At 27.0% G+C, this 14,306-nt stretch overlaps 1 protein-coding gene across 3 annotated transcripts in view; it reads left to right on the forward strand.

Moving 5' to 3' along the window:
- LOC111690482 (dedicator of cytokinesis protein 1) overlaps positions 1–14,306 on the forward strand; it is a 36,856-nt gene that overhangs the window by 9,707 nt on the left and 12,843 nt on the right. For all 3 annotated transcript variants that reach the window (XM_046948347.1, XM_023452967.2, XM_023452968.2), the window contains exon 2: positions 11,260–11,371. In XM_046948347.1, coding sequence (XP_046804303.1) covers positions 11,260–11,371 — 112 coding nt within the window. The remainder of the gene's footprint in view (positions 1–11,259; positions 11,372–14,306) is intronic.

The following is a 14,306-nucleotide window of genomic DNA, read 5'->3' on the forward strand; positions in this document are numbered from 1 at the left end:
CTGACCAGCAGCTGCTCTTGCTTAACTATTGTCAAATCAAATAATCTCTTTCTTGTAACTGTTTACGAATACATACTAGAAATGTTGGCTTAAACGAAAAATGCAGGTAAATTTTCGTAAATAAAATCACAGGTATTTTCTAAAAATGTGTAAGAAATATTTCAGGCCTGGAAAAATTAATACTATTGAATTTTGAAATCTTTTAAAATCACAAATAATAAGCTAAACTTTACCAAATTTTAGTATTAACAAGATTATTTGGGGCTGTATATAAAATCATTACTGAAGAATATATGATATAATGGGAATTTAAAATGTAATTTTAAATCTTTTCAAATCGATTTGAACAGATACACTTTTGATCTCTGTAGCTTCATTATTAATTGTTTTTAAGGTTTGTGTTATATTTCTAAATTTTATCTGATCCATTCCTGTACCTGCAAACTCTCAACACCTTTATTTATTTTTGTAAAATTTTTATGTTTTTGTTTTTAATTTTATTTTAGTTATTTTAATAATAAAATGCGACGACGTTATTTTTTTTTATAATACATATGTATAAAGTTGCTTGACAGACAGACAAGGTATTTTGATGACGAATCTCCTCGAAATTGTATTCGCAACTTTGAAGAATGTAGAAAAACAAAAACAGAAAAAAACAATGTGCGAATGTTTTTCTAGTGTTGTTGTTATTGTTATTATTGTTTTTGTTTTGTTTATTTTTTCATGTATAACTTATAAAGTTTCATAGAGAAGCAATTGTTTTAATTTAATAAGCATGTGAAAGTATACACTATACGAGATATTAAAAACTATTAAAACATTACAGTGAATAACAAAATAATAATACATATTTTTATTCTACTATTTTAAAACTTTATTTAATTTTACATTTGTTTCTTACTGTGTACTAAAACATTGATATTTTTACTTTATGAGATACATGCAAGTTTTTCTATTTGTTTAGTTTTTATTGCGGCTGTTTTAGAACAATTCTATTGACATTACAATAGCAATGACCATGATGAAACAAACATTTTTTGTTTAGAATAAAAAATTTAATTTGTACTTTTATTTTGATTGGTTGCGAAAAAAGTTTATAAATTAATTTGACATTGAAGAATATTAAATTTTGGAATTTAATAACTACATATTAAAAATATTTAATCCTCAAATTTGAATTTACTTAAAACTTATTTAATAATTTAATCTTAATAAATCAAACTACTTAACTCTTGAATAATTTTTATTTTTTTAATGACAACCTTTGATTTAGTGATGTTGATGTTAGTTCTAAAATTCGTGACTATAGCGTTATTTTGTTGTTGAGTTCTTTCAAAAGTGATTTTTTGGCTGATTACAATAATTTTTTAATATTTTTTTTTCGCAAAATTTTGCTTGAAATTCTATATAGATTATTTTTAAAAAAAGTAGTGCAAAAAGTCATAATTTAGAACAGAAATAACAGAAATCTCTAATCTCTAGCACCGTTATTCAAATGAATCTTTAGAATTCTTTTTTTTTATAAAAGTCATTGATTATTTAAAACGCCAAAACAATTTGAATTTGTATGCCCTTTGTTTTTGTAAAACGGGAGCCAAATCTAAATTTTTTATATAAATCTGCAAAAACTGGGAGTATAATTTAAAAGCTTTTTCTTTTGAATCGAAAAATGTATGAAAGTAAGGCAATACTCTAGATTCTAGAATCGTTCTGTAATAATGACGACGACTATATAAAACATTTACAGAACTGCTTCCGAATGTTTTGCGTGAGTACCACAGTGTTCCTTTTTATGTCCTGTAATGTACAATATCCTCATGTGATATTCGTCGTCCTGAGGATGATATTCTCATGATGGCATCGGGTCCTTGAGCTAAGATGGTAAAAACACGGATGAATACATATTTGGCTGTACTTGCGGAATACTTCTCCAAATGGGGTCTTCGTCGCAATGCGAGAAAGTCGGTTTGTGTGATGATCAAGGGCCGACGTAAGTACCTGTATTCGAACAGTAGTTATTCATTTCTTCTCTTCGGATTGGGAATGAGTGGCTTCCTGTTTATTGAATGAGAATTTTATGTTTTATTGCCACGTTGAACACGTACTAGAGTACACGAAAAGTGCATATGTTTTATACTGTGGTATTCATAGCCATGGAAGGGGCCTAGAGAGTAGGTCTTCCTCTCAAATCCTACGCCTTTTTAGTCTGGTTGAAAATATCTTCTCCTTAGATGGAACGTTTAAGGATGTGGGACCGAAGAATACTGTACTTAGGCAAAGACGAGGTCCAGATAGGATTTGGCTCAGGCCATCTTGCATATCCATTTACAGGGCAATGAGTTTGAAAGGATAGAAGGTTTCATGTCCAGGGAGAACTGTCTTGGCCATGAATGTTTAGTAGGGCGAAGGATGTCTTTCTTTATCAGTATAAGTATTAGTCTCACACAATTTTGGTCTCTTTTTTTCCTTTTTTATTGATAAGACTTGTTCAATACTTCAATTTGTGGAATAAATACAGTTTTGGGGAAATTTCTTTATTTAAACAACTTTTCACTTTCTGTTAAATTTAGTAAATTCGTTTTTCTTAAAAAAAATAAATTTTAATTACAACTTTTCTAATACCAGTTATATTTATAACAAGTGTAACTACAAGTTCTACAAAAATTTAATAAAAAAGTTTAGTTTGTCAATCCATTTGTAACACTAAGTATTTATGTAATTACAAGATTCCCTACATTTTGAATACCGAATTAAAAATGAGCTAGTACCAGACTAAGTTTTAGGCTTACAATATAATTTCTTGACACCTAATTTTACATTTTTTTACACATTACTTACTTTATTACTTACTAATAAGCAGTCCGTTGCCTTACAAATCTGTAGTTTTTAATTGAAATAGTAAATCTCAAATAAAGTTCCTACAATTCGTCTGAAATACTTATAGCGTACTACAGTTATTTCCTTAGTTGTTAGTGATTTTCTCATCGTATTTTGTTGTTTATTATGTCATACGCGTGCTACACTTAAAACTGTTTCTTTTTACTTCATTTTCATTAAGATTGTTTCATTCGAGTTAAGTATGTGAATCTTACAAACTTGTAACGTTTTTTTGTTTAATTTTATTTTATTTTTATTGTGTGTTACATTTTATGAATGATAAAATGCTTTAGAGAGTGCGAGTTACGGATTATAAAAAAAATACCAAGAAAAAGTGACTTTCTTTTTAAATGCAATAACAAATAACAACAACAATTTCTTAGGTAACTTAAATTTTTTTTAAAGTTGTAGTTTTTTGTTTAGGTATTCAAACTCCCTGTTTGTTTCTCATTCAATTAAAACCATTAGTTCCGTTTTAATTATGTTGTTGGTTGCATACGTACATATGTATGTATATTTTGCATATTTTTTCCGTATCATTTCCTATTTCCCCTTTAATAATTTTGTTTAAACAAATATATTTTCCATTTTAAGTTGTTTGTTGTCGCCATCCATAAGTAGCATTATAGAAGCCTAAATGTTATTCAAGTAGAAATAATGTTGCAACCAACTTGTTGCATTTTAGCTACACTTGAAGCACGCACACCCTTTATGTCTCTACAACATTAATTCATGTGTTTTTGTATGCTTTTATTTATGTATTCAATATGTAATTATTCATTGACCCATAACATTGGTTTTATTTTTTCATTATTATTATTATTCTGTTTCTAAAAAATTGGCCTTTTTTGTGTGTGCAGTCTGACGGATTGTTGCATTAGGTTCTCATTCTTTTTGTTGTTTTATTATGTATGTTGTACCTACATATCTACCACTCATGATTTTTATGATTTTGCTTTTTTTTTATTTATTTCACTTCCGTTTAATAATGATTGGTAATTATAATTTTGGAATATTATTTGTTGCTCCCTGGGTGTTTGAAGGGGTTTGAGAATACGCCTTAAATTTCATTTGAATTTAATTAAAATGTTATTTCTTTTAGAATAATTCCAGCACTTTAGTTTTAATTTATTTGTTGAACGCTTTTAATATATTATGTTTTTAATTTTAATATTTATTAACATATTTAAATAATTTATATCTGTTTAAAATACCATTTGAATAGGCTAAATTAGTTTAGCTGATTTCATTTGATTTTTTAATAAAAACTGGTTTATAACACTTTTAAAATCATCTTTATTTAAATATTAGTGTAAATATTATTTCCACAATACGCAATTTATAATAACCTTTTTTTAAATATTTGTGACAAATTTTCTATAAATATCAAAAAACCAACTAACTAACCTATGGTTTAGAATGAATGTCGAGAGTTTTACGTCAGTACCTGGCATGATGTCACGGTGGTCTTTTTCATCCACTGGCAGACTTTATAAGGGTCTACCATCGCCCCTTTATCTTTCAATGAAGAACTCAGGTGACAGTTTTTGTACATGGATTTGACCGGTCCATGTATAAGCACTTTGCTGAAGTACCATTGACCATTGAATGACATCTGTTGATTCGGCAACAGCTCCTAGAGACGTAACCGGTGGACCGAAATACGAATCCATCAAATAAGCCGAGGACTTTGTTCTTACTTCTAGGGACACACTGTGGTAATTCTGATATGAACACAGTATACTCTGAAAATATCTGGACAAAGAAGGAAAATTCAATGGTATCATTTGTATATACCTTTCATCCATCATCATCAAACTTATCCCAAAATACTGACTTTACCTTACATCAGTTTTTTAACCGGCACTTACTCTTCTCGCGAATTTGGGTTTAAACCACAGCCACTACCACTACACCAACTGACGAGCCAGGACATAGTTCTGCGGGAAACTGGCCACCCGGTGGAGGCTTCACCAAGGTTATATGCCCGCGGGGGAGACATAATTGTTTAGAATATGTATTATTTTATTAATGACTAGTTTTTGAACTATTTAGAAAACATTGCGAAAAAGTACTTTTTCACCCATATTGCCAAAAAATTCCATGTTTAATTCTTTATTGGAATATTTAGTCTTTTTACATGATCATTGTGTATTCAAATTCTTAAAAATCAAAAAAATAAACAGTTTATAACTTTTAACAGTATAAAAAATAAGTTGATATTAATCAAAATTTATAACTAATCAAATCGTTTGATTTAAATCACATAAAATCAAAAAGCACAATTGTTAATTTGTTTCTATTTAGATAATTTTCTTAGAACTTTTATAATAAATTGTGGAAATTTTTTGTTTTATTCCAAAACCAGAACACTCTTCTATAAACAAAAGAATATTTTTAAATAATTTTAAACAGTTTTTTTTTTGTTTAGAACTTTATAACAATTTCCTAAATTGCTGTTCGACCTAATTTTAAATATGCATCATTTTAGTATTTTGTTGTTGTTGTTGGTGTTCTTTCTTTTCTTTTCAAAATTAGTTTTTGATTTCTAAAACGTAATTTGTATGCTTATCAGATAGCCCAATTGCCTCCCGCCTATTACTAATTTGGTAATGTTTTCTTATTTTTTTATAGCTTCTACTTTTAATAAATATTTTCCATATTTCACCTGTTTCAACGAACAAAGTATATATAAACAAATATCTTAAGTCGATTTAAATATACACCGTGGCCAAGCAACAATTTTATTTATTGTTTTAAAAATAAACTGGCTACAGAGATAAATAAGTAATCATTGAGTACTTATCCAACGTTTAACGGCCCTAAAAGTATTTGAAATCGTTTATAGTTGGCTGTTTAGTTAATGGAGAGTCTCGTGTTGAGAGTATAAATTTGCATAAACAATTTTTAATACAAAAATGATTCATCGTAATTGGCAGTAGTCAGTTCCTTAGTTACGTACATACATCATACATTCTTCATCATTTATTCATTCTTAGAAATCAAGAAAACAGTAGTAAGTCAACAATAGCACACGTTGGAGATATGTATTATGTATATGACTGTAGGTCTGTCTGCGTGGGGAAAAGTATGGTTTACTTATTAATGATAAAACAGAAAAATTTGGCTAAAATGAACATTTTTAAAATTTTTTTTTTAAATAGAATTAAAAAAGACTTTAATCCAGATATTTTCATTACTTTTTTACTTTGAAAAATATCGATTACTTTTCGCTATATTAACCTAAAGTTAAGTGAATAGAGTAGTCCATAGGCTGGAGAATAAACAAAATAGTTTGTAGGCAAGCACAAAAAGTAGACCACAAATTAGTCAAGAGACTAGTCTATAGTGTGGTCAATATACAACTTCATAGTCTTATCAGTAGACTAATTCATACTTTAGTCTAGTTCATAGTCTAATCTAAAAACGACTACATAATCTAGTCGTATGGACTAGTCCATAGTCTATATTGATCTACAGTCTAGTTAACAGACTGATCCGTAGTCCAGTCAATAGTCTATATCATAGTCTACTTAATAGACTAATCCATAGTGCTGTTAATAGGTTAGTGTATATTCTAGTTAGGAGACTAGTCCATTGTCTGGTCAATAATCAGACATATCCATAGAATGGTTCTTAGTCTAATTAAAAAACGAATATATAATCTAGTAAATTCTTTAGGCCATAGTTTAGTGAACAGACTGGTATGTAGTCTAGACAATAGACTACTTCATTGTCTAGTCGGGAGACTAGTCCATAATCCAGTCCAAAAATTAATATATAAACTAGTCCATATTTAGTCCATAGACTAGTCAACAATTTAGTCAATACAATACTCGACAAATAAAACCATAAAATAGCCAGAAGACTAAAAGTAGTTATATCCATAAAAAAGTACTATTTTAGTAAAAGTTATTTCTATAAGTACTGAAAATTAACAAACAGCTTTTAAATGGATTAAGTTTCGCTTTAGATGGATTTCACTGTATGTAAAATTCATCGTGTATAGACATTTAATATTAAGACCTATCGATGACTTCTCATTTTATTAAGTTCCATTTGGTGATGTGTACGAATATGGTTGAGGATTGTTTGTAAATTAATTTAAGATTATTAATGATGGAATAACAAATAAATTATTTATTACAATTATAAGTTTTATCATTTTATATAGCGCCAGTTGTAACAACTTATATTCAATATTATTTAACAAAATTTGTTGCAGACATTTACAAAATGCATGTTTATGGCAATAAGGAAAAATTTTTGATAATATTTTTTTTGATATTGCATGCAACTTTAACAAATGATTTGTTGTACCTGGAAGTATAAATTTTTGACTTAATTAAAAAAAAAAATGATATAAAAAATCCTCAAAAAAACGAAATGATTTTGTAATAAAGACACGCCTCAATTGAGTGCGGTATGAATAGCGCACAGGCTAATGACCCAACAAAAGTAGTGCGTTGCAACTGCAAATTTTAGCAAAATAAAAAACTTTTATATTGCATTTATTTTATTTATTTTTTGTACAAATATTAAATATTAAAATAACAAACAAATATTTTTTTCTTTGCATTTTATTTATAACGTTTCTGTTTGTATGATGTGGAGGTCGTTTTAGTCTTATAGGTTTCGACTGAACTGAGGGACGGACGGACAAAGAATTATTATGTGGATAATAAAATGATGGCACATGCACACTAAACAAAAAATAAATATGTTTCCCCCTGTTTTACAAATAATTTTTTGAAAAAAAAAAATTAAATTTATGTTTATAAAGACTTTATAATTCTCAGTGTGTGGTGTGGCCAATGACTGTTTCGTTGACGTTCGGAACGAGTGTATAATTATGGCAGTTGTAATATGCTATATGCATAAATAAATTATAATATACACTACCTTAGCAAAAATCTATCTAATGTAACTAAAACATTTACATAGTTAAGTTGTAAAGAAAATCGCATCCCCTTTATTTAAATTGTAGTTCGTAAATTGTATTCGTTATAGGAGCCTTATTAAAGTTGCTAAAAAAATTTCTAAATTATGTATTTCTTGTGGCAAGAACTTTTTAAAATGTAGCTTATTAAATGGTCGATCATGCTGTATAATTTTTATATATATATTTTTATTGTATTTATTGTGGTGTCACTATTGGCGTTGATGAATTTCTTAATGCTTCATCTTAGAGTTTCATCTGTTGTTACTAAATATACAAGGATCGTGTGATAAATTTATAATTATTTTATATTAAATTTATACCAAAACATAAATTATATCATTTTCGAAAGATATCTCAAAAATGTTTCTGGGGCTAAGGTTAAATACATAAACTAAACTGTAATTGTGCAAAATTTTATTACAATAACTATATTCCGGTGAACCGTACATATGAGCGTTAGGTCGGTCAATCATTGACGTATATTGTCATACAAATCTTATCCATAAATAATGTTAACGAAAATCATCAGTTCTATCGTACATCATTTATTCATCATGTACAGACTGAAATCTAATAAGGACCTAGATATAAATGTGCAATAAAGAAAATCAATAGTGTCGTTGGATTAATTTTTATTTTGTTTCCATAAAGAAGACCGTGATGTTTTGTTTAAAAGAACTTCCCCATTCTTGATGATAAAACTTATGACGACAATCCCCGTATACTCATACATTTGGATAAAGAACACATTTGTATCTTACATGATAATTTTCTTTGTATTTTCCACTTGGTTTTTTATGCCATATGCAAATTGAATGTGGCATTTAAGATTTTTATATATATATAATGTTGCTTGTTGATGCATTGTCATCGGCATTGTCATTGTCTGAATGGCAGCCTGCCTGCCTGCCACTTCTTTATAAATTACTAAAAGAAAACACAATTCTTAATGCAAGAGAAAGCTAAATATGCTGAAAATTTCAGAAACAAATCTTATTGTATTCACATGAATGAGCTGCACAATAAGTAATAAAGCCTCAACAACCATGCCACAAATTAAACTAAATCATGCTAAGTCGAGATTCAATAAGAAAGACGTCAGTCAGTCAGTACGTCTGTAAGCGGATGTTTCGTTAAAAAACTAAATTAAAATAAGAAATTATACTTTAATAACATGAAACAAATGAAAAACATTTGTTTTATTAAAACAAAACTTTGTACATAATCGTACAAACTATTTCATGTTTAAATATTTATTTCTGGGTTAAAAAAAAACATACGAAAATAACAACTGCACATTTACATGGAGCTTTTTCTTTCTTTTTTTTTTGCTTTTTTGTTTGTTGATATAGGAAGTCAGTCGTCTACCATGATAAATAATAATAAAAATACATTCTTACAATTTATTATATTAGGTGGGCTTTTAAAACATTAATGATGGAATAGAAATTAAAATAGTTATTGCCCTAGGTTTAATCACAATAATAGCTCTGTTCTATAATTGAACAATTAGAGAATTTATAAAAACAATTTATAATTTGTTAATTGATTTTTTTCCTTTCATAAATAAGTACCTCCCTAATGTACATATGCATTTTATTCTTTATTTATGTTGATAGTTATAAACTCTTAATAATACGCAATTAGTAGTATTAAAATATATTTAGCTTTTAATATTTTTATTATTAAATAAATTTAAATTTCGTAACAATTAAGCTAATGAAACTAAGAGAAAAATTTACATAAAAATTTTACTGAATTCAGATTTTTTGTCAGCAGCTCTAGATATTTTATTACCAAATAAATTTTTATTTTTTTGTAATTGACATAAAATAGATCCGACGTTAAAATTGTAATTTTTTAATACTTTTTGACGGACAAAAGTACCGTAACAACTTTACAATATATTAAGTAATTCCATGTAGTTCATAGACCATTAAGTAGATTAGCTAATATTGTAATTCATGGACCAGTATAATTCTTAAACTTTAACTGCCTTATGTAAAAGCGATTATTAAAGTTAACAATGGTTTATAACACACTTTTTACATATTAATTTATTAAAACAAAGTGCAATTCAGCAATATAAATACGGATTAAAGCAAGTGTTTCCAATTTTCTATTCTAAATTATTATTTAAATTTCAACCTTAGACTTTGTATGAACCCTTTATTTGCGAAAAAATAAAACCTTTGTACAAAGTCTCACACTTGTTTATTTCCGTTAACGGATTTATTTATTAAGTTTATTACAATTTTACAAAATGACATAAAAGGGTACGTATGTACATATTTGTATGTATTTAAATACATATTGTCATTTATACAATATTTAATAATTTGTTGTTATATGTATTATTAGAATATCCGACAATTACCATAATGATTTGATTTGTGAACCTAAAAACAAACAAACAAACAAACAATTCTTTCTAAACAACTAACACGATCTAACAGAAACACACGTTTGAAAAATGTAGATCACTTTTGACACCTTTATTAGAAAAAAAGCACAACAACAACAATAACAACAAATGGAAATTAATAATCAAAACAAAGAGTAGAGAAGAGAATTAAAACACCGGTTTGTTTAACTAAATTATAAACGTCATAGCAAATTTTAAATTATTGTCATTGTGTTGTTGTGCTGATGTTGGTTCGTTGGTTGCTTGTATTTTTGTTGTTAGTAGTTTTATATATTAGTTTAACCTAAACCTAGTTTAGTGATATTAGAAACTGTCTCGAGTTGTGTATTAAGCCTGTTTCTCTTCTTTACCCCTCCCCCCTTTTTCTACGTAAAAGGCCTTAAGTTTTAAGGGGGAAAAAACAAAATTATACATAATGACAGCATTTGTCTGTTTTTATTTTCCATTTTTGACGTTTTTTTTATAAATATTTTTGCTATTTTAGTTGTTTTGCATTTAAGTAAAAAAAATTTAACACAAAAAAGAATTGTATATATTTTCACATTGTCATTTTTATAAAACGACTACCACTAAATTTACTCTATTCTACTACAATCTAGATAAATATGTATGTATATAATGACTCTTATTATTTATAATTTTGTGTTAGAAATTGTTTTATATAGAGAAATAGTTGTTTAGAGTCGGTTAAAAGATTAGGTTGTTGTGAAACTGAAATTGAATTCAAATTTTAAACGTCTAGAATAAAATCCAATTATATCAGATGACTTAAACTAGACGTCTCTGCGAGTGTTTGTAAAGAGAAAGTAAAGAAAATAATTAATGTAATTTATTTGCTAATTAAATATAGAATTAATATTAAAATAATTGCTGAGCCCGTGTTGTTACAATTAATTTGATTTCGTCTTAAGTGTGTGTCTATATGTTAAGCTTTGTCTTTATTTAAATTATTCCATTTGCTATTATAAACTAATTAATTTTATATTTTTTTATATATTTTGTTTCATTTTAGCAAAATGTAATTTCGATCAAGACGATAAACCTCATCGCTTGAATTTGGATGTTGGTGATTCAGTGGTCATATTAAAAGAAACCACACATTGGTTTTATGGTTATAAACAAAGGTAAGCAGCTCGGACTTGTTGTTAATTTCATTAATTTTATTATTTACTTATTGCGGTTTGGGATGGAAGAAAAAAGAAGTAATAAAATAAACTTATGTAAGATTTTACAAAAGTGTGTCAATAAGTAACTAAAAGTGTCATTTGAATATTTAATCTAGTTTAGTGTTTTAGTTTTATTAAAAGTTTTAAAATATCTTTTGATATAGGAGTTATATTGAATCCATTTAAAAAAATCGATTAATGCAACAAATTTAACTCCTTTGTGTTTACCAGATATTGCTTAAATGAATTATTTATTATTACTTTGACACATATGACATATTTAATGTGTTATTTCCAGAAAGAAAATCCTTTTTATTTAAAATATCTTTATAACTCTCTCTCTCTACTTTTAATAACGGTTGATTGAGTGCATTCCACATTCCAATTATAAGATTCATCAGAGAACACTCATACATACATCCATATGTTAAAATTTATGAATTAATACAGTTTTTTGGTATTGACTTAAATTTCATGGAGTTACATTTTTATTTCCTTTTTTTGGAACACACATGTGTTTGCTGCATTTAAATAAATCTGTTGCATATAGTTTTTTGTTGTAAGCTTTACCAAAAATAAGAGTTATTTATATGACACACATGCATCATTTAAAAATTTATTTATTTTTCCTGATCATTCTTTTATAAATATTTTATGTTGCCGTTTTTTGTTATTTTAAATCGTGCATCCGAAACATATGTTGCAACCAAAAATTTTTGAATATTTTTGTTTCTCTTACAATTCCTTAATCGTAAAGATAGTTTCCCTAAATTATAAACATATTTGTGTTCTTGATAACTTTACAATGTGATATTTTTGAGATATTTTTACGGCTAATGGCTTAGAAATCTTAATTTATTTGAAGCTTTATCTCAACGACCGTACCAAGCCTGCAGTAAAATTAGTAGTAAAATACTTTGCAAAAATAAAACGAAGTACTTCAAATAGAATAACATTTTTCACCACTTCAATAGTTGATTGATAAATGCATGTAATTTATTTATGTTAGTATTATTTCAGTGAAATTAGTTGCATTCTTTAAAGCAACATTTCACCTTCTAATAACTCCCAAAAAAAGAACATCAAAATCACTTCATAAATATGACTTCAAATGTAGTGAATTTGGAATCAAATAAAAGGAACATCCCACCTATGGAAAGAATGTGTTAAAATCATCACTGCTTCAGGTATTTTTCTGTACTTCTATGGAGTAAATTCTACTTTTTTTCGATTCAGGACCGATATTTCGAAAATTGAAATATCGGCAACGAATTCTTGCATAGTGTTGTTGTACGTATGTAAATACTTTGACAACGGATGTTATTGAAAAATTATAACCACTTTGGTGTCAATTTGATACCACTGAAAAGTTAAGAAATTACTCTTTTATCAGATTTCATAAATTTCGGTATAGACTAGTTTTCCATAAACCCAAAATATTTTTAAAAGTTAAGAGTTACGGATGTTGTTCAAAGGGTCTCTTCATGGAACAACAGTATTTAAAAAGTGGTCGAAATTGTACATTCGCCATTTATAGAAGTAGAAATCTTTAATATAGTGGAAATCTTTTTATAAATATAAACTCTTAAAAATTGTTTAATTTTTCACTAAATTATCCAACAAAACTGATATCGCTTCTAAATCTTTTTATAATGGAAATCTTTTTATAAATATAAACTCTTAAAAATTGTTTAATTTTTCACTAAATTATCCAACAAAACTGATATCGCTTCTAAAGAGAAAAGTACTTTTTCCAATGAGGTTAAGTACTATTTCAAAATATCTACTTTTCATGTCTGATCTGATTGAAAATGTCTTTATATATTTTAACAGTTTTATCATAACTGTATGGCGTAAAATATTTTTTATCAGTATTTTAGTGACCATTTTGTTTTGTTGACTTTCTTGAAGAGAGAGTGTATATTATAGTAAATGAGTAATAAATCGTAAGTGGATCGAGAGATGAGTATCTCTGATAAACAAATGTGTGTGTGTGTTTTTTTTTTTCATTTATTTGTTTGAGAATAAATCACACAATATGCATACAATCATCACTGTTGACCCTTGATATTTTTGGTCTGGCTGTCTGCCTGTCGATTGTCCATCCGTTTGTCTGTCTGCCGGTTTTTTCTGTGGTTTCAGTTGTTTGGGGTGTAAGATTTAACAAACAGAAATTAAAGTTTTATACTTTATCAGTTCTTTGGGTTTTTTTTTTTTTGAAAACACAGAAGCTTCTTTTTTATGTTGCACTATTTGGCCTTTGTAAATAAATAAAAATATAAAATCATAATATGTAGCAAGCATTTTATGGAATTTTTATGTATATTGTTTCCAACAATCTGAGTATTTATTTGTTTAAAAACTCTCACATACTTAAAATAATAAAAAAATAAATAAACTGACCTTTTCCATATTTTTGCTGACCCATAAATCATTTTATTTTTCATTTTTTTTTACTTTCTGTTCTTACATTTTTAACCTTCCGCTGTTGATGAATTTCTTTTTATTTCAACATTTATAAAAAAACAGACTCTTAAAAAATATTGTATTTTTTTAGTTTATTTATTATTTTCAAACTGATAAGAATAGTCGTTTCTTTTCATTTATTTTCGGTTTAATTTCTTGATTTTATTTCTCTCACGACTTGTAATGTTTTATATTCATTTTGTTTTTGTTTGAGTTTCTGTAAAATTTTTCAGATTTTGAGGCCGATTACTTTTACAACTGAAGCATTAAATTCTTTGCATTTAGTTATGTATATTTAATGGATTTTTATAAATTTTTATATAATATTTTTAGTTTTTTTTTGTTAGTTATGTATAATTTTTAATTATACTTTTAAAACAATAAAGTCTACATTAACTTTAATTTATTGATTTAAATAAATATTTAT

Source organism: Lucilia cuprina, chromosome 4, assembly GCF_022045245.1.
Source record: "Lucilia cuprina isolate Lc7/37 chromosome 4, ASM2204524v1, whole genome shotgun sequence".
NCBI classification, from domain to species: Eukaryota; Metazoa; Arthropoda; class Insecta; order Diptera; family Calliphoridae; genus Lucilia; species Lucilia cuprina.